At 39.7% G+C, this 26,643-nt stretch overlaps 2 protein-coding genes across 2 annotated transcripts in view; one reads left to right on the forward strand and one right to left on the reverse strand.

Moving 5' to 3' along the window:
* LOC309718791 (dynein axonemal heavy chain 5-like) overlaps positions 1-26,643 on the forward strand; it is a gene marked incomplete at its 5' end in the record, with an annotated part of 128,249 nt that overhangs the window by 85,027 nt on the left and 16,579 nt on the right.
* On the reverse strand, positions 14,962-26,367 carry LOC309718794 (dynein axonemal heavy chain 5-like). Its single transcript, XM_082554361.1, has 9 exons — positions 25,927-26,367; positions 25,598-25,721; positions 23,665-23,772; positions 23,377-23,491; positions 22,570-22,746; positions 20,313-20,516; positions 19,656-19,835; positions 17,056-17,193; positions 14,962-15,384 (listed from the first exon to the last, which is right to left on the reverse strand). The coding sequence occupies exons 1-9, from the start codon at positions 26,132-26,134 to the stop codon at positions 15,157-15,159; spliced, it is 1,482 nt and encodes a 493-aa protein (XP_082410487.1). The 5' UTR covers positions 26,135-26,367; the 3' UTR covers positions 14,962-15,156.

Consider the following 26,643-nt stretch of genomic DNA (forward strand, 5'->3'; position numbering starts at 1 on the left):
ACATTAAATTCTGTAAACGTGCTCTATTTGCAATTATTTATCATTACTGTTGTCCAAGTGGTCTCATTTCAAAGTTGAAAGCGAGCATCGGAACGGGCAAGAAAGGCGACTTTTAATTGACTTTGAATGTGTTGTGGTTACTGATATCAGATGGGCTGGGTTGAGAAACTGGCTTAGAATTCCTCTTGCCTTCAGCATGGCCACGCCCCTCTGACTTCTGCAATCAACAAGGCATTTTTACCCAGGGAAATGTTTATTTCGCTTTTCAGTTTGGACTGTTCTCTGTAAATTCCTGAGAAAATTTGAGAAGATCAGGAGTGTCTGAAAAACGTAAAACAGCCCATCTGTCACCAACAGCAATGCTGCCTTCAAAGTCACTTAAATCACCCTTTTTTTTTTCTGGCATGTGATTGGCTGATTAGATATTTGCATTCACAAGCAGCTGAATAGGTTAGTGCAGGGGTCAGCAACCTGCGGCTCTTTAGTCCTTTTAGTGCGGCTCTGCGTGGTTTGGGAAAATAAATTATTTTTTTAAGTAATTAGCTGAAGTGTATTTTATTTATGTTAGTTCTTTTTTAACTTGTAGTTCTAAATTGGAAGATTACTGTGATATTGAAATGAAATATAAATATAAAATTATATTCTATTAGTTTTTGAACGCTCAAAATAAGCGTCACACTTGCGGAAGCCGATATACCCGCCGAAACGCCGTGCATTTATCGAGACTTTCAACCCCAGGTAGGCTAATTATCAATCTTCGGATCCACATTATGTCAGCAGCTCCACCGTGAACTATGTTAAAAACAAACACCGCTCACGCCTCACAGATGACAGCTTACAGTCCTGCGTAAAGATGAAAGTGACTTCATACAGCCCCGATTTGCAGACGCTGTGCGCAGAGATTCAGGAGCAGAAGTCCCATTGTAAACATATCACGGCAGACCCAACGATGTTTCCATGAACACGCTTTACAGCTTCTCTTTATTGACCACTTTTCACACACGGTTGCTGTATGCATACAGCCGGTGTTAAAGCTCACAGCCCGACACATACCAACACAACAGCATAGAGAGCACAGACGTTAAGGCGCCGAGGCGTGATCGCGGGTGCCGCTCAGGTGCGTCCGCCTCCCCTGCAGCGGCGCTGCAGACCACGCCCCGCCACACACATTAACCAGGTAAAATACATATTGTCAGGGTTCCTGGGTCGGTGACCCAGTGTTTTCAGTTTTGTTCATGTTCATATATATATATAGCATATAGTAAACAATGAATCTGTAAACGACAGCTGTTGACATTTTTTAAAAATGAATGAAAAAGCATATTTAAATAATCAACATACATGATTTAAATATAAACACACACGTGACGAGACAGAACGTGTAGAAGATATAATATATCTTCTACATATTACCCATTCGTATATTATACGAATGGGTAAATCTGAGAATTATAAGAATAAATATATGTACAAATATAAGAGTGTATGTTAGGTCTGTTCGATATAACGATATATATCAAATGACGATATAAAAATGTCTATCGTTTCCTATTACGCTATCGTTTGTTTCGTGATGTCGTAAAATAAACTGTTTACAGCAGTATTTTTCATCGTTTTGACGGTCACCTTAGTGGCTATATTAATTTCTTAAAGTTCTCTCTTTCTCTTATATTTAATATAACCACACTATGGGCGGGCAAGTGCCTGTTTTTATGTGTTTTCGTTAGCAACAATGACGGTAAAACCATCGCGTGGTTCCGCTGTACGCTTGTTTGTTTTCCACGTAAACCTTTCACAATAAAGCTCAAGATCCTGTTGAGACTTTTCAAAACAAACTGAATCACATGAGAGAGTATGCAGAGTTTACAGATGAGAAGCAAACAAAGAGCCGTCAGACTCAAACTATATGTATACACCTGCCCGCCTTCGTAAACAACTAAATGCTATGTTGCCCTATCATTTTTTGATTGGTCCACATGGTATATTTTTTCACCAATAGGAAAGGCTGGGGGAGTTGGGAGGGGGACTGAGTGCTTTCTAGTGTTTTTCCTTATAAAAACCGTTTCTTCCCGCAGTAAATATAAACAACGATAGTATTCAGGAAGAAAACCTGCATATATTATACTGAAGATAAAGTTGTTTGCAAAACTTGTGCATAATTTTTACAAATGTACAACTTCTATTCGCATTTCAAGTTATGAAAACAATTCCTTAAACATGTTTGTGGCTTTTACAGTAAAAATGACAAGTATTTTCTACTCGGATTTTGAATTTTTTTTGTCTGAATTTAGATCTATTGTGCAAATATAGTATAAATGAAAAATTAACTCAAATTTCAGATATTTGAGGTTGTGCCAAAAAAAAAAAGAAGAAGATTTTTTTAAAGGTGAAATATAGAGGTAAAATCTAAAGTAGTCAAAAACGGCCAATTATACTCTGGACCCCAGAGGGTTACTAAATACATTTACATGTCTTGGTGACTGCAGCTGGAACCTTGGCAAAAAGTGTATGTGTGTGTGTGGAATGCTAGCTACCAGCATTCATAATATAATAGTTACAATAGCAACAGTAACCAGGGGGGTGGGGCTTAAATGACAGAACAAAGACAGGCTACCATGATGTCACATGCCAGGCCACTATGATGTCACATGCCAGGCCACCATGATGTCACATGCCAGGCCATAAAAATCTATAAATAGGGGTGCCTCGACACACAGTTGTAGAATTCCCTTGCAGGTGAATTTAAGCTAGCGATTGAATTGTGTTTTCAGATGAAAGCGCTTATAACCTTCTCCCAAAGTAGAGTACTCTTCCTCCACCCAAACCTAAAATGTATATTTCTAAATACAGGGAAGCAATTGTATTAGAAAATAAATATAAAAATGAACACAGGACCATGGTGCCAAGAACAGTTAAGGCCCCATCTCATCGCGAAATGTGCCCACAGAGGCCAGAAGGCGAAAAACCTGAACACACATTCAGGAAAAAACCAGAACACACAGGCATGAAGAAAGTCATGGCTCAACCTGCTTGTGTGGATACACGCAAAGGGGACAAGCAGCTCCTTGAGAAATCTGGACTTGTCCCCTTTTATTTACAGAAAAACGATTACAGAATCGTTCCAGGCTACCTGCGTAGAAGAAAGGCAGAGAAAGAAAAGGCTAAGCAGGACAATGATGCCTGGTTAACAAAACAACAGGAAACAGTTAAACCACTGGCCGAACAGGAGAAACAAAACATTCTCCAGGGCCTAAAGAGGAGGTTTAATGAGCTAAACTTTGAATATCAATCCCTCCCTTTTACTATCTCCCCTTCACAGCACAAAAAATACAATTACAAAATGTTTCTCGAAGAGGCAATGAGTCAAGTTGAAAAAGACATTGCCCTTTTTGAGGAACATAAATACATTTACGTAGGCAGGGAAGATGCATCTGACGAACAACAGTTACAGCGGACTCCACTGCCACCCATTAGACCGAAAAAGACAAAGTTGACACCCGCTCCTCAAGTCACACAACCAACGAAAAAGGAAACTTTCTCGACCGACAACCTACCACCTTTTCGTAGGATGTGTGTTCCACCTATATCCAGAAGTGGAAAGCAACCTATTCCCATGACTGAGAACCTTCACAGACAACCTATTCCCACCCAACTAGTTATAATTCCACGACCTAGTCCTGTCCCTCTGCCACCTATTTGTAAAAAAGCTGAATCTACACCCCGACCACCTGTAAGACCTCCAATGAAACGAGGTGTAACACCCATCCTTCCACCCATTTCCACCAAAAAGCTGTAGTGCTGTACCGTTAGAGTAGTTTTTTAACTACCTAACCCCCAACCGGTCTTGACAGAAGCCGCACCATCTGAGCCTGGTTCTGTCGAAGGTTTCTTCTTTTTAAGACAAAGGAGTTTTTCCTTCCCACCGTCGCCCAGTGCTTGCTCAGATGGGATCATTTGATTGTTGGGGTTTTCTTAAACATAAATTGGCCTATTGAAAAAATGTAGTGGTTCTTACTACATTTTATTTTCAATAGACCAATTTATGTTCAAAAAAAAAAAAATTACAGCAGAAAAGAAAGCATGGGAGACATCTGATGCATTTCATTGCTTTTTAAAAAATAATTTATAATTTATCTGGAACAAATAAAAGAAAGTAAAAATAATCTTTTGTGGATTCTTTTTCTTCAATAAGTAGTAGAATAGGCAGTTCTTTATACATAAAGCGTAGTGTTTTGTTAAAAAATAAAGTGGCACAGCGGCACTGTGTTAAAGGCCTGTGTTTTTACCATCAGCGTGACAGCGTTGTGTTGTTTTTAAGTACTGTATAATACTTAAATATGATCAGTTAGACAAAACCAGCTGATGACAAATGTTTTGTCTTGCTTTGTTTTATATTTGGGACAGTTCTTAACCCAGTTTACAGCATGATTTAGCAGATATACATTTGCCCTTCTAAACAGAGAATGTTTCAATTTCACAGGTTTCACCTCAATTCTTTTATCTGCTGAACTAGAACACTTCAAAATGTGTGACAGTACCAGTAGATAACCACATTTCTGCAAGTTTGTTTTTTGCTTGTTCAGCAACTTCAGCAAGTGGTTATTGATGTATCATACTTTCTTCAGTCGTGATGGATTCTGTTTTCAGACAGGGTAAAACATCAGGATGGTGGCTAATACGGAAAGAAAAATGGATGGTGACAGAAAAACAGAGATAGCTTATACTAGACAGAATGGCCTGCATCCCTTGCTGTGTTCTTTTAATTCTTCAGCAAGGCATTTGATGATGACTATGGGTTCTGGACTTCATGTAAATAATTTTCATCCAAATACTAAAAACAATCCTTATGCAACTTTGTCCAATTCATAACTGGGTACTAAAAGGGCTTCAATTCATGAACAGATGATGCAAGACTTCTGTTTAACATCTTTAATAAAAGCTACGAGTGGAAACTTTCATTTAACATCAAGTCTTGGCAGCATACAGAAGTAAAATATGTAAAAAAAATTGAAATTGCCCAACATTTACAGATTTAATGTGCTATATGTGCATGCCGTTGAATGCATATGTATAGGTTTGTGCATGAGTTTTCTAAGGCTGTGTTGTCATTCTCAGTTTAAGAAGCAGCACAAATACAATGGGCCTGCTGAGCCTGACAGCCATAAGCATCCGTCATAATGAAACTACCTTTAATGAAACAAGCTCAGGAACTGCCCCTAGACACACACACACCTACAAGTTAAGCACACTAATAACTCATATATATAATCTGTGAAATCTCACATAGAGTGCATTTTGGATGTAACAAGAGCACATCACAAGAAAGCAACAACAAATAAATAAATAAATAAATGACACCCCGCTAAACAATAAATATATCACCAGTGTTGGGACTAACGCGTTATTAAGTAACGCATTACAGTAACTACGTTATTATTGTGGTAACGAGCACGGTAACTAGTTATTATGCCAAAACCAGGAACGCGTTACTCGTTACTGGGATTTAGATAGGCTCGTTATTCGTTACTTCGTGTGGTGGCTATCGCGGAGCTTCCACAGATTCAATAACATTAGCAAGTGGTGGAAGCCAGCAGGTGGATGAGAGAAAGGGAGGCAAGAGGAGAGACCCGAAGCGGTCGCCGGTCCCAGTGTCAGGTGAACTGAACTTCAGGTAAGAAGTTATAACCTGCAGTCCATCTGGGTCAGATATGAACCAAGTTTAGGTGGAGTTTATTTTCGTTATGCTGACTTTTTTGTACTGCGTGCTAGCTAGCATGACGGAGTTTCTATACAGCTGGGTGGGTGCTATGTTACTGATGTTGAACTTTATTTTGTTCATAAGGTTAATTATTAGAGTTGCCAACCGTCCCGTAAAAAACAGAATCGTCTGGTATTCAGAGAAAATATTACGCGTTTCTTATTGAGGTGAAAAGGAACAGTTTGTCCCGGACTTCAGCTACAATGAAAAAGACACAAAGCTGGAGTTATTCTGTGTTTACGCTGCACAGCTGCCTCTTCTTCTCTCATCCTCTCACCCTCCCTCTCCTGTTTCTACTTCAATCATGAAACTGATCAATGATCAGCTGATCGGCTTTTCTCTCTTGTTTATTTATCGCCCACTTTGCGGCAGAAAGAGGAAACCAACGGATGTCGCGGTAAACAACAGCAGCACTTTTAAGCTTGATCAGCTGTTGTTAGAATTTATTTAATATTAATTTCTAGTATCAGCTGATGTTTGCTGGAGCCACAGCTGTAAAGCTGCTGGTCATGATGTCGGTTTGGAGATGTGGTGAGTGGGAAACATGAAGATGAAACCAGGAGATGTCCTTACTGAATCATCAGAGCTGTGATGGAGAAACAGGTTTACCTTTTAGTTAACATGAATGAGTTGAAGGGAAGTTATGAACTGTTTCTGAGAGATAAATAACACCAGGATCCTTTTCTAAGCAGCTGACAGCTGGTAACTGTGCAGGGGCGGGTCTAGCAAAGTGTTGCCAGGGGTCCATGTAGGGAATTAAAAGGGAAAGGGGGGCACAAGGAAATACTTTCTTATTCTCATTTAAAATGTCTCACTTTTAAAAAAATAATTATCTGAGTCTTACAACAAACAATTGATAGATTGATGCATATATACCATCAGAACAGTGTACATCACTGTCACAACAGTATTTATTTTCATTCAAAGGCTTTATGATTTTTCCTATAATGGTGGGCCGGTCTCTAGTCAAAATGCCCGGGACGATTTTTTTGTCCCAGTCCAGCCCTGTATGCAGCTCATCTGCAGTCTGGTGTTACCTACATCTTCCTATTCAGAAGGCAGAATTTCCGAGTTCTGAGTACAATCGAAAGCACCACGACTGCAGTTTTTGTGTTGGATGTAAAAAGCAGGCTAGGATAGAATCAGGCGTGGGATTTCTCTCGTGGAAATGTGCACATTATTTTTTCCTTTCTATTGGTAGGTGGCACAGTGCACTTGTGGTAAGTAAGCAAGCTAGAAGAAGAATCTTGCTGGGTATCCAGTTACGGAAGCAACACATTAACAAGAGAATTCTGAGTAAAACCAAAGTTACTTTCCCTAGTAACTAGTTACTCTGAAAGTAACGAGTAACTTGAAGTAACTGAGTTACTTTTGATAGAAGTAACTAGTAATGTAACTAAGTTACTCATTTAAAGTAACTTACCCAACACTGTATATCACAGAACTTAACTTTGAGTGAGAAAAAAAGAGAAATAGTCTGGAAACAGATGAATTTTCAGTCACTGACACAGTGGGAGTTCTGGCAGACACGTTGCACTAAGAAATGTCTTATTTTTAGAGACTGACCTGAATGTATGTTAGATACTGGTCAACACTGGAGCACTTTGGGATGCTGTAGCCCTTGTAGAAGCTAAATGCAGGTCCAAACATTTCCTCACTGAACCACACCTTGGCAAAGGTGTTGAGGAGGCGCTTGTCATAGTCGTCGGTCACACGACCACCGTATTGAATCTCTCCAATCATGTATCGAACTGTGTTCCAGGACACACCCTAAGGAGATGATAAAACAGTGATAAAGGATGACAAAAAAATTGTTCATGAATGTGCAATATAATTTGTGAGCAGACTGAATACATACACAGTCAGAAAGCTCTAAAACTCCCAGCAGATGGCTGTTGTTGATAAGTATTTACAATATCCTTTCTTTAAATCTCAACCCTTTTAACATTTTTTTATGGTCAAGAGTCCTAATCACACAGAATAATAAGCATTACTCTACCTACCTTCTTAATATCCATGTCATCAAGATGGTTTTGAACAAACTGGACAGTGGCATTAAAATCAGCCTGGTTGAACTCATAGGGAATATTCCATCCCAGGGGGCCATATTTCCTTCTCTCCTGAACTGTGCTGTGAAGAAAGGCTACTGCATACAGCATCGGCCTCCACTGCGCCATGTTACTGACATCCAAAAGGTCCTGGTTTATACCTGGTCAGGGACATGCAGGTCAAAAAGATGTACTGCATGCCCAAAAGGAGGCTAAGTGTAACATCTACAGAAATGTATTGAAATAATCCATAACTGAATAAAGTCAGTTACTTCTAAAACCAAGCATTGCACAAACATGCACACACAGATTTCCTTTTTAGCGAACAGTTAGGATTTGTTGCGTAAATGTGGGAGAAAAGATAGTGAACTGAATATGTCAGTCAAAATAATACCTTCTTTCTGATATAATACCAAACTGCAATTACTAATCGAAATCAGAATTCCCTAGCAGATCATTACATGGAGAAACCTTTGGAATGCAAGCGCGCGGATCCACACAGGTATGCACACGGGTGTTCACTGCTCGTAGACCCAAATTACACCTTTCTTGGCTGCTACTTCGACGCACATCTGTCCTGCATGCTGCACAACAACATTGAATATTTAGTATTTACTGCTGTTTACACTTAGCTAGATTAATGCGATGGTGTTGTGTTTAGTATGTTGCTTTGTTTTTTTTTTCTGCTTGTTTTCTATAAAAAAAATAAAAAAAAATTCAAGCTGTAGATACGATCTCAATTCCCCTCCAGGAACCATGTCATCTGAGCCAGGAAAAGACAGCTGGTTTCTACATTTTAAAGATTCTTTTCTTTCTTCACCCTTGTTTTGGACCAAAACACAGACTAGATAACTCAGACTTGTTTAAAATTTTACTAACCTTGGGTAACATGGGTAAAAAACAAAATCCGGAATACAATAAATATAGCATCAAACAGGTGTTTCTCCCACATTTCCATCTTTTTATTCACTTACTTATTCCTATCATGGATATCACGAAGTAGAGGTGTTTTGTATATCTGCATCTCCAAATGTACACATCAATATTGGAATATATTTCATTCTCTTAGGTCCTCTTTCTTTATCACATAGATAAATTGGATCTATTAAACTGGCTAGTATTTCTGGACTTCTTTAATGTGAGCTTAAGTGAGCCAAACCTACCGCCATATGTCCTCTTAAGCCCTGCCTTGAGGCCCTGTGGTGGTTCATTGGTGAACTTGATGGACATCTGGAGAAGTGTGATGGGAAAGTGTCTGTGGACCTCAGTGGTCATCCAAAGGCGGAAGCTGTTGTTGACAAAGTCTGTCTCTGTCACAGTGTCCATGAGCTCATCCATGAAGTCCAAACCCAGGTGGCAATTCTGGAGTAAGGCCCAGCCACCCTGGGGACAAACACAGTAGTATGCCTATCATCCATGACGAAGACTATAAATGAGGAGTTCAAGAAAACCCTAAATAATTTCTATAAATTCCAAACCACATTTTTAGAGACAGAACATCTGTATTGCTAAAACAGCAGTAATATCTCACCACTCACATTAGCCATAGTTTGCTGCAGAAGCTTGCGTGCGTGGACCTCTTGTCCTTGACCCATGGATACATAACGGGTCTCGATTTTCAGCTTCTTCCCGAGTGCTATAATGGAGTCAGTTGGATCTGAGCCCATTGAAAGGAAGCAGATGAGAGGTGTTCGTGGGTCCGACTCCTCCCACATCTTCTCTAAATCAAGAATCACCCCTTCAGTGTATTTCTCCCCTACTGCGTCCATTATGTATTTACGGGCCTAAAGGAAAGAATATGATGCAAAGCAGATGTAATTTTTTAAATGCTTTGTAATGCAAAGAGTTGAGCAAAGTAGTCCAATAGTATATATTGGAATAAATTTACTTTCTAGAAAGCTGAGAACTGAGATAATTCTTCAAAGCATTTTCTTTACTGGCTAACTCTTTTTACCCTTAAGGCTAGGGCAACTGTGGACTGGACTGTGAGTTTAACTAAATAAATTGGACTCCAGGCTTGTCTTCAGTGGGCCAGAAAGTTATCCATCAGTAAAACTGAATATCTTTTAGCCACTGTAAATATTCAGGCACAGCAGGCTGGAGGGTGAAAGCTGTATAACAACAAGTTACACAAGCTGCTTCTTATCTCAAGAAGAGCTTTGACCAAGCAGCTTTCAGTGAAGATTAAGAGATTATACATTCTTGTTTTGTGGTCCGTGTCTCATTTATGTAGCTGTATTTTTAAGTCAGGAGGTATCGCTTCCCAAGCTTTAAGCCATTAACTCTCAGATTAGCAACTTTAAGCCTTTTCTCTTTCTTTAGTGGTAATTATTAATTTTAATTGCAGTCTACAGTATACTATTGAAAATGCACTATGATAGAAATGAGAAAAGTAGATTTACATTGCCTGTTCTACTTGTTGTGTTGTATATTATAAAGTAGGCAAAAGCATGACCAAAAAACAGACCAGACAACCAATGTTTGGCTTTCTAATTAAAGAAAATGGATTGGGTGACCCTTAGCCATCCTATGCTGCTATAGGCTGGTTAGACTCTTCTGATGCTTTTAAAGTTTACACTGCGATATTCATACTGTTAATATTTCCCTTCTCACTCCTGTAGTTTATGTTTTGTCCTTGGTCTCTCTATGTTCTCCTTTTCTCTCTCCTCTTTACCCCTCACCAGTCGCAGTAGATGGCCTCCCTTTCTGAACCTAAACCAGCTTCTGCCAAGGACCCGATCATTAATTCTGGAGCACCGTCACCAAAGGCTTGTTCACAGGGGAACTTATAACAGTTATTACAATATTAATGTTCCAAGGAACTTTTTGTTTTGAATTGGCATTATATAAAGAAAACTGAATTTAATCATTGTATCTGTCCTCTATAGCCATGCATAAACATGTCTCTCCTTACTTGTGCGATGGTCCTGTCAGGACACCAGCAGCGTATGAGGAGCAGCCGTCTAAAACAGTCAAGAGACTGGTCATAGGAGTTTGGGACTACTTCCTCCTCTGGGGCCTCCTTGTCAAACCAAGCCTTCCACTGTTTCTCGTTACGACTTATCTGTAAGAAGACTTATCTGTGACAAAAAGCTCTGACGTGGGAAACAAATATAAAACAGGGCAAAACTTTAACTGCATTACAGCACATCAAAATCTGCAGAAAAGATAAAAGAATACTGTGAACACTTCAAACATATTTAGACACAAAGTGATCTTCAAAGTGGCCAACAAAAGAAAGCTAATAAGTAACAACAAAAAAAGACAAAAGAAGGATGAAATGTACCCTGTTTGACTATGTGCACTCCCTCGCTCTCTCTCTGTGTCTCGTCTCCCTTAACTGTTTCCGTGTCCCCCTCGTTGTCTCCTCCCGTTATCTCCCTGGTCCGTCTCATCTCCCTGAATTTTCTTTCCTCCCAGCTCCCGTGTCAAGTTGTGTGACTTGGTCTCTGTCTTAGTGATTCCTGGTTTACTTTGATAGTCTTCTGTCTGGTGTGCATCATGTTCAGTTTTGTGTCCCCGTGTCTCGTTAGTTAGATCACGTTCGGCTGGGTCCCCTCCAGTAGTTTGTTCCCTCGTTTGCCCTGGTGTGTATTTATGTCTGCGTCTCCCTCTGTCCTGTGTCGTGATCTCCCTCATTTCCCCGCTGTGTGCTCTGCCTGCCTGTGTAGTTCATGTGTATTCCCAGTTTAATAAGTTTTGTATTCCTGGCGTCCAGCAATAAAGCTGTTCTGAGTGTGAGTCTGCATTTCTGTCCTATCCTGCCTGCTTCACACAGCAATTCATGACAATATAGCTGAGGTCTCATGCATGGAAGAAGTCTTATTTATGGCACTTCATTTTATAACGAGCACAGACAGACACAACATGTAATGCGTGACCTAACTAGATGATTATGCAATAACAGGAGGCCATGAATTGACACTGCTGTAAACACCATGTGCTTCCAAGATGCGATCTGCATGTGTGATAGCACAAAATATGCCAACAGATTGTGCTAATATTGTTATGTTTATCACAACGAAGCACAAAGGAAACTAGACTAGCAGAAGTGGCATGGCAATCAGAATCAGAATCAGAATCAGAATACTTTATTGATCCCTGGGGGAAATTAAACAAGTCTGGCAATGGCACGGCAATAACCTTTTAACTGTATAACAGTGGATACAGCTCATCAATATAGCTTTAAACTCTCACATACTTTAGGATCAAATTTAGAAAAAAAAAATTGAGGATATACCCAAGACAGTTTAGCAGTCAGTCATAAGGTAACACATACATAGTGGAGGGACCAATTATTTGATCCCCTGCTGAATTTGTAAGTTGCCAATTTGTAAGTTTCACTTCCAATGAAATGAAAAACAGTCTCTATTTTTAATGGTTGTTTCATTTCAATTTAGAAAGACAGAACATCAACCAAAAATCCAGAAGAAACACATTACATAAAAGTTACAAATTGATTCACCTATCATTGTGAGAAATAAGTATTTGATCCCCAAGCAAAACATGACTTAGTTCTTAGATGCCCTTTTTGGCAGCCCAAATTACTGTCTACAGTTCAATCCACAAGATCATTTCTGAAGCAGTAGTAATTGTACTGTGCCCCGTTCTAATGCCAGACTGAAATTCACTTAACACATTAACAAGTAAAGACTGTTTTTGCTCCAAATTTATCGGAGATTCGATAATTTGAGACTGAGGGCAAGTGTTACTCTTCTAAAGGCTCACTTTTACATAACAGGTGAAATAGGCAGTTTTCCATTTTTTTTCTTGGAACAAAAACATACAAGGAAGCAAAAATTCAGTTTAATCCAATTCAATTTGATTTTAATTAAGGTTTATTTTTATTGCTAACTATAGGCTTTATAAAAAAGGAACGTTTTATTTATCTTAAAACAGAGGAAGTGGATAATTTTTTGAAATAAGATGGTTGCAATATGGTCTATAATTAGATGAGACACTTAGATCAAGCAAGGAATTTAAGAAGTAATTTAATGACAGAAACCTTAAAAGCCTGTGTTATGTATCCTGTTAATAGTGACAAATAAATTATAATTAAAATTGTAGTATCACCCTGGCTACAGCGATGAAAAGAAAGTGTGTACAAAGTCAAGACGTAGAAGAAGATAACTGAACATTTTCAAACATCATCACTAAATGCTTGACTAAACCTCAAAACTTCTGTTGAATAACTTAAACTTCTGAATAACATCGAAAGTCAGACCTGTCGTCACAATAATACTGCAAGAAAACTAGCCCATTCGCTTATACCATTGGTGTGTATCTTATGAAGAAATACACAAAGCCAACTTCAATGTCACTTTGCTAAAAGCAGAACAGTTAGAAAGTCCACCACCTCCTCCTTGTCTTTTTTTTTTCACCACCTCTCTAATCCAGAGCGTTTCACTTTAATTTGCTACACAGCTACAACATCCAGGGGGACCTCAACCAGTCCAGCTTCAGTCCAGGGCTAATCCAATAACATCTAGCAAAAACGTTCCCCACCTGTGGGTGGATGTTGTTCTTGGAAAACTGCTTATTTAGGCCCAAATTATAAACTATCACCATTGCAAAAACTTCAGGCACCGACACATATGGTGGTCAAGTCAGAATCATAAATCACCTTAAACACGCATGTTTTTATCTTTTGTAACAACAGCAATGCCATGGATAACTGTGTGTAATCGAACAAAATTAGAAAAAATTAGGCAGGTTTCCTAATAAAGCTGTATTAACAACATCTTAACAACTAGTTTCTTTAAGAAATCAAGTCACTTCAAAGGGATAAAGCAAGCCCTGCTTCTAAATCTCAATAAAAATGTACCTTTAAAATATTGCTCATATTTAGGCATGTGTGTAATCTTGAAAAAGAGTATGCCCTTTAACGACTACTTACTGCAGTCAAAAAGCTACCTGCTGCTACTTAACACACACACACACACACACACACACACACACACACACACACACACACACACACACACACACACACACACACACACGCACACACACGCTCAGCCAAAAGTATTTGACTGGAAGTTTCTCCAACTAAGCTCATTTCACAGAGCACTGAGTTTTGACTCCACGGGGACCACAGTGCTGTCATTCATCCACAAGGGTGTGTGTATTTAAGTGTGAGTGACAGTCCATCATGATGAGTGTGTGTCTATGTACAAGAGGGAAATGAAGTGAGCCATGATGAGACTGATATTGACATGCTTACTAGAGCAAAGAAGAGCTGTGAAAAGTATTTAATAAGCACCTTGAGACAACTGCTGTGTATGTGAGTGTGTGAGTGTGCAGGTGTGTATGTGATAGATTAGAACTGCTATCTGAAGACTTAAAAGATAAAAGTCCAAGTGGGTAGATTTTCTGTAGGCTAAAGGACACTATCATACAGCTGTCAAGGCATGTCTAAATTGATCAAGTGTATGTTGTACCTGATCCAGTATATCAGCGAACTGCCAAAGTTTGCTGAGCTCTACAAGATTTAGCCAGGTCATGTCAAGGATCCATTTAGCTGGTTTCTGGGGGCAAGCCTTCAGATCCAAGGATGCACCTCCTGAATAATATGAACATGAACAATTACAGATATAGACACCTGCAAGTATAACTGGAGGATCCAATGCAAAAAATTCAATTTTAAACTCCCAAAATACATAACAAATGTAAAAATGTAAACCCAATCTTCAAAAACACAGAAAAAGTCATCAGAATTGTAATTTGTTGTTTATCAGGCCGGAGCTGACAGATGGTGAAGCTGCGTGCGTGCACCAGACTGTGGCTGTTCTGGTTCTGCCAGTTGCCATTGCTGGGTTTTATCCCCACAGTGAGGAGCACTCCATATCATATTCAGTGAACTGCTACAGTGTCAATATGTTCAAATTCTGCATAGTTTCTGTCATGAGGTTTAAAACCTGTCTACTCCTTGAAATAAACAATAAATATGGTTAAAGAAAAGAATAACAAACAGCAGAAACAGATGGCAATTTTAACAAACCTTCAGGCTGTTTTGATGTGAATGATAGCTTTACAGAAACCCTTGTATTTTCTTTTCTATTGTGTACATACTTATCAGTACACATCAGTGTATCAGTTACATATTAATCAGATGTGGCACTGCCTATGCACTGAAATGAGAACATGCCTAAATATTAGTGGGGTAATTTTAAAAGTGCAAGAAATTCCATGTCAAACAGTAGCATCACGACCATCCCGCTGATAAATTAAAAACATTAGCATACAATAACGACATGACAGATTAAGGTTATAACTCCAAGTATAACTGCATCATCAGACAGAGATTTTTCACTTCACTGCACATTATTTATCCACAGAACATTTCCCATATCACACAAAGAACTTCATATTATTATGATAGATATTTGTTATTATGTTGCAGAGGCTAACTCTATGTTTTTGAAACCTGCTGTGAAACCCACCCACGAGCCGTTTGGTTTGGACAGCAAACTCTTTGCTCTGTTCCGTCCATCTCTCCTTCTCGCCAGCGAGACCGCTGATGAGACTGGACGCTGTCTGCATCTTGTGTCTGCAGCGCTCAGCATCCTCCAGCAGCGTCTGATGGGAAAGGGGCCCGCAAACAGGTCAGTAGGTTGATGTGTCTATTTAGCCTTGTGTGTCTGTCCAAGTGTGTCTGCCTCTATCCAAGTCTTATTCCACCATCTGCACATTCGTGGATTAAACCCCTAAAAGCTCATCTCTGTTCATCAGAATTACATACCCATCATCATTATCTAACTTAGTACGCATGAATCTAAGAATATTTGCCTCTTCCCTCAGCTGCTCACCAGCGAACTGCCCCTCACTGCATGCGCAAGCCACACTTTAGGTTTTTTTGCTTGACAGAGAGGGACACAGTGCCCTTCCACACTGCTGAAGTGTGTGCTTTGTTAAGCAGGAGAGAAAAACCGAGGGCTTCTTCTGTAAATCAAGAGGACTATAAAGGAGAGGTGGTGCTGTTCCAACAGGTCACAGGAGAGAAGAAGTAGTGTGATGTGTCAGGAACACAGTGACTTGGGCAAAATAAAGAAAATGCTGGGTGTTAAATCTGTGATTACAAACAAAGCATACAAATGCAGACAGATTAACACGTCCTGGGAAGCTTGTATTGCCCCAAGCTATTGTTGTTAATGTTATCTTCACTTTATCTGTCTTCTTTTGCTTTCCAGGACTCATTTTTAAAAAAATATATTTTACCACTTTATAAAGGGGAAATATTGAAAAAGGCATGTGGCCTGTGCTATGAAGCAGAATTTCATCTTATCCTGGTACTTTCAGGGCTAACCCTGAGTTTTTTGTATTATGAAGGTGGTTTACTTCTTACCGAGTTATATCACCATGGTAAATTATGCTGCAAATCTAACTTGCCTTTTAAACATAATTGAATTAAACACTTGATTACAGTCCATCAGATTCTGTTTAGATCATCAGTATCTTAATGACTGAGCTATGATATTTTTAAGCATGTCTGTTTCCTTCCCATGAGCCTAGTGTTCCCAGTCTTCATCCAGAGAGCCATCTAGATTTCCAGTTCTTTTTCTGTTTTTTGCCTTTTATTGTTTAGTTATGGACTTCGACTGCATTCCTAATAAAGCTTGCTTTCTGTTTTACATCGAGACTTTGGTCTTCACTTGGAGCCACTCCTGTCCATCATCAACACCAAATGCCTTTGCAACGAGCCTTTCAGTCTCACTTTTAGCCCTGGAAGATGAACAGTCTCTGCATCTTAATCATGACATTATAACCTGTTCCCGTCCTGGTCTCTTAATCAGGGAGTCTTGATTCACTTGCTGTTCCATTAAGATGTTACATTTCACATCACAAAGTGTACTGAACATGGGAAAACACAGACCAGATGCTCTCACAGACCTCCACAGAGGATTAACCGGTGTTACTCAGTCACTTCAGTAACTAAGGTTCAGTCCTTTTTTTCCTTTTAGCCAGGCTGTCACAGATCTTATGGTACATTTGTCATACTGTACATACTGCAGTTTATAATAATATTGTTATTACATCAGTGGCACATTGATATTCTCAAAAAACATTTTGCTTTCTTGAAGAACGTGGGAAAAAATATCATGTAACAAATAATAAACACAGTTTATCCCCTATAGTAATTGTTGCACTTTCAAATAAAAGATAAAAGGTATTAAATTCCTATATCAGGAGCAACACACAGGTTTTGTGTACTGAACTAAATTACAGTTGTGTTTTGATGAAGTTGCTGACCTGTTTCTCCATCATTGCTTTCTCATATTCCCCCTGTACCACATCAAGCTCTGCCTGCTTGGCGTCTAGCTCAGCCTGAGCTTTCTGAAGGTCCGCATTAGCTATGGTCAGACGATTCTCCTGCACGGCCAAGTTAGCCTAGAAAAAACAGAGAAAAACAATGAAAGAGTGTGGAGGGGAGAGCTGTGATGGTTTGTTTGTTTGCTTTGTTTTTTGCACATTAAAAGCTTCAGGTAAAAAACAGAGAAAAAGTCATTAAATAGTTAAATGGTTAGTGGGATGCCAGTTTATCTCACAGCATGCGCAACCCACAAAGATTAAATGCAGCAGCCAGCGTTCAACTCTAACCCATGGCCTCAGTTACCAGTGTGCTATCTAATAGAGGCAGAAATGTCTGAAAATGGTTAGTAAGATATTTTAGAAGAATGGACATAAACACTGAAAGAAAGAGTTTGAAGATGACAGAAGTAAGCAAAAAGATAGTTTGTGTATAGAGCTAGGGTTGTAGAGAAAGAAAAGAAAATCCCGTCTCATCTTTCTGCATGTCTGTCCATTCGACTGTATCTCTGTATCCAGCTTAAAGGGAAAACACCACTGGGCTCGAAACCAGAAAATCTGTTTTGTAGGCTGTGCTCCACAAAAGGTCAAAATAAAACAACAGTGCCGAGGGATGTGTATATATGTAGCTGTGTGTGAGTGTGTTTGGAGGGGGATTAGGGAAACAAAGTGGAAAGGAGGAAAAAGAAATTGGTGGCTAGAGCAAAAAGAATAGAATGCAGTTAAGAAAAGAGAGAGGTGTTGAATGAGAACTAACAAGGGTGACAGCAACAGATGTCATCATCAGGCAACATTTCCAAAAGCATAAATGTACACTGTAAATGCCTTTAAATGACTATGACCCATCAGACATTCACAGCAGCTTGTATTTACTTGTAGTTAACCGAGTGGGTGATTCTTCAGAAGAATTTTGCCTTTTGTGTTGGTGAAAGCACATGTTACAGCCATGGGTCACCTCGCTCTTTCATCTGGCGTGATTAGCCCTGTCTGTTTTGTATGCTTATTAGCATGTGCAAGCCCCTGTTAATGATTGGTGCCTGGACTTGTCTCTCATCCTGCCTCCTGGCCTGCTCTGCGTTCTCTCACGAATGACTGGACAGTTGCCCCGGTGCAGTGGTTCAACTGGAATACAGCACTAATCACAGCAGCCGCTTTAAAAGAGCTGCCACTTTGCTATTCAGGACAGTGTGAACAACGTGCCATGCTGTGTTTCCTGATTGGCATGAACTAAAGGTTGCTTGTTAGCTAGTTTTGTATTGTTTGTAGCTAACAAGCTTCTGCAAGCAACTCTGTGTAGTGCTTCTCATGATTCTGTAACCTCTTCCGTTGACCAAGCTCGGCACACTCATCCAACTAGAGACACTCAGTTTAGAGGGTGACTAGTTAAGTAAGTTTGTCCCTTTAAAAAATGATAAGTAAAAGAGAGATTAGTTGAAGTAAAGTTCAGTTGCTTCTGGTTAGAAAGCGGTCATTGGCACTGTCTGGCATCTTTATATCCACTTTTCCATTGTGCTTAGACTACATTATCTCTAAACATATTTTCTAAATTTCTATATTTTTTTGACCAAATAATTTTCTGTTTTGGAAGAATTAACTGCTGAATAAGGTAAGGCTGAATATTAACACTTTAGAAACGTTCTAACATTGAAAATGTTAGCTCTGTATTCTCTACTAAGTCATAAGTCCTTTTTCCCCAAAAACAGCCACAGATCAAGAAAATGTTTGATTTAAAGGTCAATCATGGATGCAATACACCGTTTTTCTTTTTGTTAAACACTTTACTTTGCCTTTAGTGGCTGATTTTGCTGATCCATTTAGTTGTCAAAAATGGCACACACAAAAAAATGACAAAAATAAAGATTTAGTATGTTTGTATTTTATCTCTGGGGTAAGCATGAAGGTGAGAGAAGGCTCAGCTGGTAAGCTTTTAGCTTACACAACTTGTGATGCTGTGCAGTAATAATCAAGACTTTGCACATATTTTCTGCAGATATCAGATCTGGGTGTGTGGATTTAATAATTCATAATTAATAATTGAATAATTCACAGGGATTCCAGTGACATAAAGCGAATAAATAGTGCAGCCTGCTGCATAAATAAGCAGTCTTTGAGCACAAGGAGTCTGAGGAAATCCATTTTCAGGCTTGTATCACAAGATTAAAAACGTAAGCCTTGAAAATCTGAGATGCACCCAATGTTTATAATCAGTGGATAAATACTTCTGAATTTTGCTGCACTTCAAACTTCTACCATCAGCAAATTATTGCTGCTGCAGTGTGGAAATGTGCCTTTTTGTGCTTTTGTGGCTTGTGGTTTTTCTACAGAATGAAATGTTTCATATTCATCAGATTGGGAGAATAGTCCAAAAAGTGTGTGTGTGTCCCTAATGTTACACATTTTAGGAGGTGTTTCATAATACATATTTGTAAGGGTGAGTTTAACTTACAGATGCCAATTGGTAGTCAGTGGAATAGTAGATTATTCAGTTCACTTTCTGCTTTTCTGAGGAAGCACTCTACTAGATCTGCAATAATGTTTGTTACCTTCAAGGGCAAGACCTCCTTGTTGATGGAAAAGAAGGAAGCCATGGCTTTGGTCCAGGATGCTATGCCAGCTACATTGCCACACACCCTCTTGGCTGTTTCGATGTTGTAGTCAGGCATTTCGAAATAAGGCTGCAGGAGCTCCACAGTTTCCCTATTAATGCTGTCCTTGGGGAATTGCTTCAGGAGGGGAAAAGAGGCAGAAAAAACAGAATGAGTATGCGGCGGTTTAATCTGGGACTTATTTCAGCCTGTGCATTTAGACAAATGCTGAAAATGCAAAGCTATACAAAACCAGAGAAAATGAAAAAATACATACTGAAAGGGACAAAGACAGAAAATAGAGCATGTACTCAATTGAGACCAAAATTGCATCAGGATGAAAAAAAAACTATTTAAATCAGGGCATCAATGGGTTATGTTTAAAATAAAAGGTGTTTACAAATAAATATTTTAATAAGACATGAACCACTTTTATGGAAGTGCAGAGACTAAACTCTTAAGAGTCTAAGTTTAGCCCTTTCTATTATGTAGAATGTAGCTTTCATTCATGTTAAACATGGCAAATAACACAAAGCATAAATCCTGAATCATGTGTTGAGATAATATGAGCACTTCAGTCTTAACTATATACAAATTAAATAAATGTTACTGCACCTGCAGACTGCCCAGGAAGTTTCCAGCAGTCATGAGTTTTAATGACTCCTGCCATGAAGGAGTGTTGCAGTTCTTCTCTGGGTCAACTTTCACAGGGTTGACCTTCCTCTGGAAGAGCAGCAGCACGCAGTCCATGATCCGCATGATGAGGTGAGGGGGGCGACCGAGTGTCCGTACTGTGGCAATATCCGACGGTTTAATTGTCTATGTGGGCAAAGAGGACAAACGGAGAGCGGGAGAATTTAGAACAGTCATTTACTGTATGGCATGACCCCGATGGGAGAGCTGGAAACATGTGACAAGTAAGTCGAGTAAGGATTTGACGCCAGCAAACTGGACAAACGCAGAGCATGTTAGGAGACGATTAGAGCAGCGCGTTACTATGACGAGAACAAAGGATAAATCATTTGTTTCTCATTACCGTGTTCAAAGAAGAGACAGATACATTAATGAGGATTATACCTAATTCTCCAGTTTCAGAATATAAAAGCAGAGGAGGTGTGTAGAGGGAAACAACACGACGACTGTAAGTATAAACTGTGGCAGAATGAGAGGAGTTCAGGAGAGGGTGACACAGGATTTCCTCCAGGGACTGATTAAAACAAGAGACAGCAGACCAGTAAAGAAAATGTTCCTGTGAGAACTGTTCGGCTGCTTTACTCTCTTCTTATCTTTTCTTGTTTTGCACTTCCCATTTCTGTTCTCTCTTCCTTGCTCCATTTCCACTCAGTGCAAGCCTGAATTTCCCACTAGAGTGTCAGCCACCAGACAGTCTGGGTTATCATGTACTTCTACTTTCACTAGCCTATATCCTCTATTCTCCTACAGCTTCTTATGAAAATCTCTCACTAAGCCCATTGTTACAAAATAAAATCATCACTCCAGTTCAGCAAGAACTACAAAAACTAAACCATTTTATGCTTTACTGTCATCATTAATCCACTGTAACTATTAGCAAATCAGCTCCTTTTGTATGACAAGGAAATGTTATAGAATGGTACCGTTACCTTGAGTTTGCACACACACAAACTCGGTCCTTTTAAAGGCTGGGTGAATATCCAAATTAATCAGGAAACAGAACCGGTCGGTGAATATTTTAATGTGACAGTGTGGTATGAAAAGCCTGAAGAAAGGAAACATGAATTCCTTCAACTCCTCTGCCACTAAAACTGATGTTCTTGAATAAGTTAGAAAATATCTTTTACTTTAATCTCGCTATACTGCAGAACACCAGCAACATTAGGAAGAGTCTTGGGTTGTCTGTTTAGAAATCCGAGGTTTCTATATGCAGTTGCACGATAACATTTTTTTAATGAGGGAATTGCCACAGGAGCTCTGCATGCAACCATCTACCCAGGAGGACAGCTTTAATTACAATGCAGCTAGAGGCACCAGACGACCATACTAAGTTTAGACACACCAGGACAGTAAAGCTGCAGGCAGAAACATTCATACAGCTTCACACATTAAGTCACAGAGGGCTTTAAGTGGCACCCTGAAGCAATACATAGTAAAAGAGCAGGAGAAATCTAAATTGGGTAAATGTAAGTCACACATTAAAGCACAAAAAGACTGCCCTCACTTTTTTAAATATTCAAGTTATATTGTAGGGTTAGATCATGAAGGCAAAAGCAAATATGCTTTGCTTTACTGGATCAAACATGCTTACATTCACCCCCCTAAAGCTGTGACACAGGAAAAACTCTGCTTATGAGTGAAATAATCTAATAGCTACAAGACTCGTGGTGTCTACAAGATGAACTTTGATGACTCTGGTGATCTCCCGCCTTTTTTCACTGGCACTAACATTAGGGTGACATTTGGCTCATGAAAGCCAGTTCAGACAACGATGTCACGTTGCTGTTGAATGATTAATTGCAATCATTTTTCCAGCACATTTTGTAATCTTCAGATCATTTTAATTTGTCTCGTTAAGTGATTTATGATCAACTACCTGCAAAACTAATTATCCTATAATACACCCCCCGGTCCAACACACACACACACACTCACACTCACCGCCAATGTGGTACTCAAAAAAAAATACTCAGGTTTAACATTTAAACTGAAATGGTTCGTATAGCATGTTGTGAATCTCTAGCATGGCTATAGGCTCTGAGTGATTTAAAAGAAAACAAACAAACAAACAAACAAACAAAAAAGACGTCTGAACGTAGATATGTCTACCTGAGAAATTTAAGTCTGGAGGGAAGCCTTGGAGGCATGTATTCAACATTGCTGTTTCAACATCCCATACCTGCAGCGCAGCCTCTGCCTCCTCGAGAGCTGGCCGGGCAGCTTCGAGTTTCTCCTCAGCGATGGCCTTGTCAGCTGAAATGCTGTCCACAATGGCCTGCGCCTTGTCCTTCACCTTTTGTACCTCTACCTTCACTCGCTCTGCTGCCTGGGCTTTTACTGTCACCTCCTTCAACACCTGCACAAGAAAACAAACACACATTATAAGTGACAGAGAAATGATTTGAAGCTGGGAGACTTTCTCAGCTGAGAAAAGATCGTAAGTGTGGTTAAGTAGAAAACAGAATGCTCAATCCAATGGGAGATGGCAGATCTGAGCATTTGTAACACTGAAGAGGCTCTACCTGATATAGAGGTCTCTGTATAACAAGAGTGAGTGTTCACGAATGGAGGGAAAAAAAGAGACGGCTTAAACTGCTTCACTTATGCTGAAGCATGACTGTAAAAAATACACATTCGTCCCATTAAACATCTATTTGTCTTATTTCTCTCACTGCAAGAGGGTAATTTTACGCAACAATACAATATTCCCCAAACAATCACTGGAAAGCCTGATTCCCAGCAACGGACACAATAAACACTTCATCTCTTCATTCTGTGTTCACTTTCTTATTAATGCATGAAACTTTATATTAGTGTCTAATACAAACTAGCATGTATCCATTCAATTCTGTTGATTAGTTCATAGACCGTGTTGCTGTTTTAATAAAAATGCAACTAAAAAGCCAGCTGAAGCATTCTGTATGCTTGTTGAACCTTAAACCCACACACATACAAATAAAAATCCCCTCCCTGCCTACAAACGTACCATATCAGCCTTGTCATTGGCAATCTGTAGCTCCTTCTCTTTCACCTCCAGTTCTTTGCTGAGAGCTGCCACTGACACCGATGCCTCCTTCAGCTTTTGGAGACCAGTATTCATCCTGAAGAGGAGAAATTTTGAATACAGTTGATCAAGTCAAATATGATTACAGCAAACTTGTTGCTTCTGTGTACTGTCTGTCTACTATCTGGGTTTCTGTTTGCTTAAATGGCAACACAACTTGCATATGTTATCATTTGCACAACATTGTTGAACTCATTTTGAACAATTTACCTGTTGGCCAAAGTCTGAACTTCAGACCTCTTTTCTTTATAGATGGTTTTGTAGCCTTGAATGAAGGATAAATAAGACTTGGGTGTGACATGGGTGGAGCGTCGGTATCTAAATTCAAACAAATTGGGTTACATTAATACTGCAACATGCTAAATATTATGACAATCATCATGCGTTGCAGACACACATAAAACAATCTTCACATATATGCATATAATCTTCAAACACACATATATATATATATATATATACATATATATTAGGGGTGCAACGATATTCGTATCGATATTGAACCGTTCGATACAGTGCTTTCGGTTCGGTACGCATATGTATCGAACAATACAACATTTGTAATTTATTTTATCAACTTTCCTTCTGACGATGCTGTCTGTGTGGAGCGCTCAGTGAATCTGCGTTCGACTACTCCGCATAGGCTGCACTGTCGAGCGCAGATCCACTGAGCGCTCCACACAGACAGCATTGTCAGAAGGAAGAGCGCAGGGCAAGCTAGCGAGACAGAAGTTAAGCTCTCCTTGCAACATGGCAAATTGAACCTCCCCCACCCTCATTCAGATCTGGCGTTTGGAATTATTTTGGTTTTCATGTGACGTATGACCCTGAAGGTAAGCGCGTCATGGACTAAAGTAAAACAGTATGTTGGATGTGCCACGCAATGCTCAATTACATGGGTGGGAGCTAGTGTGTTAGCGCAGTTAGTTCGTTAACGTGTTGGCCGTCTAGCCCCATGCACGGGGCTATCAGGGGTAGCTCGTTAACGGAGATTTGCCGTGTTGTGGCGTTAAGGTCATTTTAACGAGATTAACCTGAAAGCACTAGTGGGAACACAACGAATATGACTGCACATTTACGCCGACATCATCCTAGTGCAAAGACAAAAACAACAAGCATGCTACTAACTTTAGCCGAGTTATTTAGACAGCTGTTAGCACATGATTCTCCTTATGCTGCTGAGAATATAGCCCAGAAGAAGCGGATAGCATAGCTTTTATTTTGGAAAGAGGCATTTCTCTGTAATAAACTCTCTTTTCCAAAGATGAGTGATTCCTCAATCAGATACAGGGCTCGCAATATCGCTAGCCCGACGTCCAGGGGCTAGCGATTTTTTTCAGACGGGCTACCCTGCCCGTCGGGCTATTGTAGGAAGGAAAAATATATGTCAATGCTTTTGCATTCTTTCAGAAATGTAGCTGGGTAATTATGTCATTGGCATCGGTGAGCCACTGTCAATATGTGACATATTGAAATCGCGTTTGAATTTGCGCTTGTTTTTTTGCTTTCACTTTGCAATCTTGCGAACTGTGTATAGAGAGCGACAGCACTGATCTGTGAGTGATGATAATTTGTGCACCAATTCCTCTGACATCGTCTTATTAATCGTTAGCTTACTATGCAAACATGACAAGTGAAATCTCCCGCAGCAAGCTTAAACATGTGAGAGGTTGATCGCGCAGAGAATCGCTGAGCTTATGTGAGTCCGTGTGTAAAAGCATTTCAGTTCTGCTGAGCCAAATAAGACAGGTCGGGGTGAAGAAGTGACAGCCAAAGAAAAGCTTACCACAAAACGGAGAAGTTATGACAAATGAGACTATAAGGCAAAAAGAAAGTGCAGCTTTATGGTTTCATGGACAAAAGAATTTCTGTGGCTGCAATATGACGAGCTAAATAACCAGGGCTGCACATAAGTGGTCCGCAGGTGCGCATTTGCTGTCAAAATAAAAAACACGCACAAGGGTTAGGGTTAAATTTAAAAACTGTACTTTTGAGTTAAAATATATATTTATAATTTTAATAAATGACAAATTAAAAAGGCATGAACATTTTTTTGTATCGAAAAAATATCAAACCGTGACACCAAAGTATCGAACCGAACCGTGAATTTTGTGTATCGTTGCACCCCTAATATGTACTGTACCTCTGGAAGTAGTCCACACATTTCTCCGCTACACCATCCTGGAAGGAGCCCATGCACTGAACTACCTCACATTTAACCTGGGCTGAGCAGTCTATGTCATAAACAGACAGGAAGTGCTCTGAAACTGAAGGACAGGAAGAAACGAGACAGGACATTATTAACTGAAGAAAAACCTCAGAGAGCGCAAAGAAAGTCGATATCTTGTATTCATATAACAGCATCCACTTTGAAATAAACAGAGTATAACATGTACCGCATACATTTTTGAAAAGAAATGCGAGCACCAGACAGGTCACATTTGTGAAAATAAAACTGTGTGTTAAAAATACCTGCAACCAGTGCATCTTTGGGCCAGCGGCTGAACCAGTCCATGGTGCAACCAGAGATCAGCGCCGGAAACTTCAACGCTCGGTTCCGGAACTTCTCCCCAACAGGGGAAAAGCACAGAATGACGTGGAGATTATGTCGAACTCGTGACATGAAGTAATCGTACAGGTTTCCGTTGGTTGGAGGTCGCCGGGGAAACTCTCGCTTCATGACAGGGATGAGATCATTGAGGATATCATCTATTTCGTCACGGGCAAACAAGTTGGACACCTGAAGGCAGAAACATGCAGTTGTGTCTCTGATATCACAATACTGACGGACCTAACCATAGTTCGCTCGTTTAACACTTTTCTTAATTTCGGCTGTCGTCTCTTACAACTCATGGCCGCAGCGTTTTTTAGCTGATGAGCTGATGGAGCTCCGATGTGTCTCATCCTCCCCTGCAGCCATTCCCAAGCCACACCCCGCCACAATCCATGTACCTGTACTGCTGTGTATTTTAAAGCTCAAACATTTCTACTCCGATAATAGTGCCAACCAAATCTTTTACAGAGTAATTTTTCAATCTGATCTGATCAAAGATTTCCCATACAGAGATCTAGCAGTTGCAGCTTTTAAATGCAGTGATTAGCACTGTCACCTCACAGGAAGGCTGTGGGTGCAAACCTTGGACGTTCTCTTCAAATACAATGGCTTCCTCCCACAGTCCAAAGACATGA

Source organism: Aulonocara stuartgranti, assembly GCF_965226115.1.
Source record: "Aulonocara stuartgranti genome assembly, chromosome: 12".
Classification (NCBI taxonomy): domain Eukaryota; kingdom Metazoa; phylum Chordata; class Actinopteri; order Cichliformes; family Cichlidae; genus Aulonocara; species Aulonocara stuartgranti.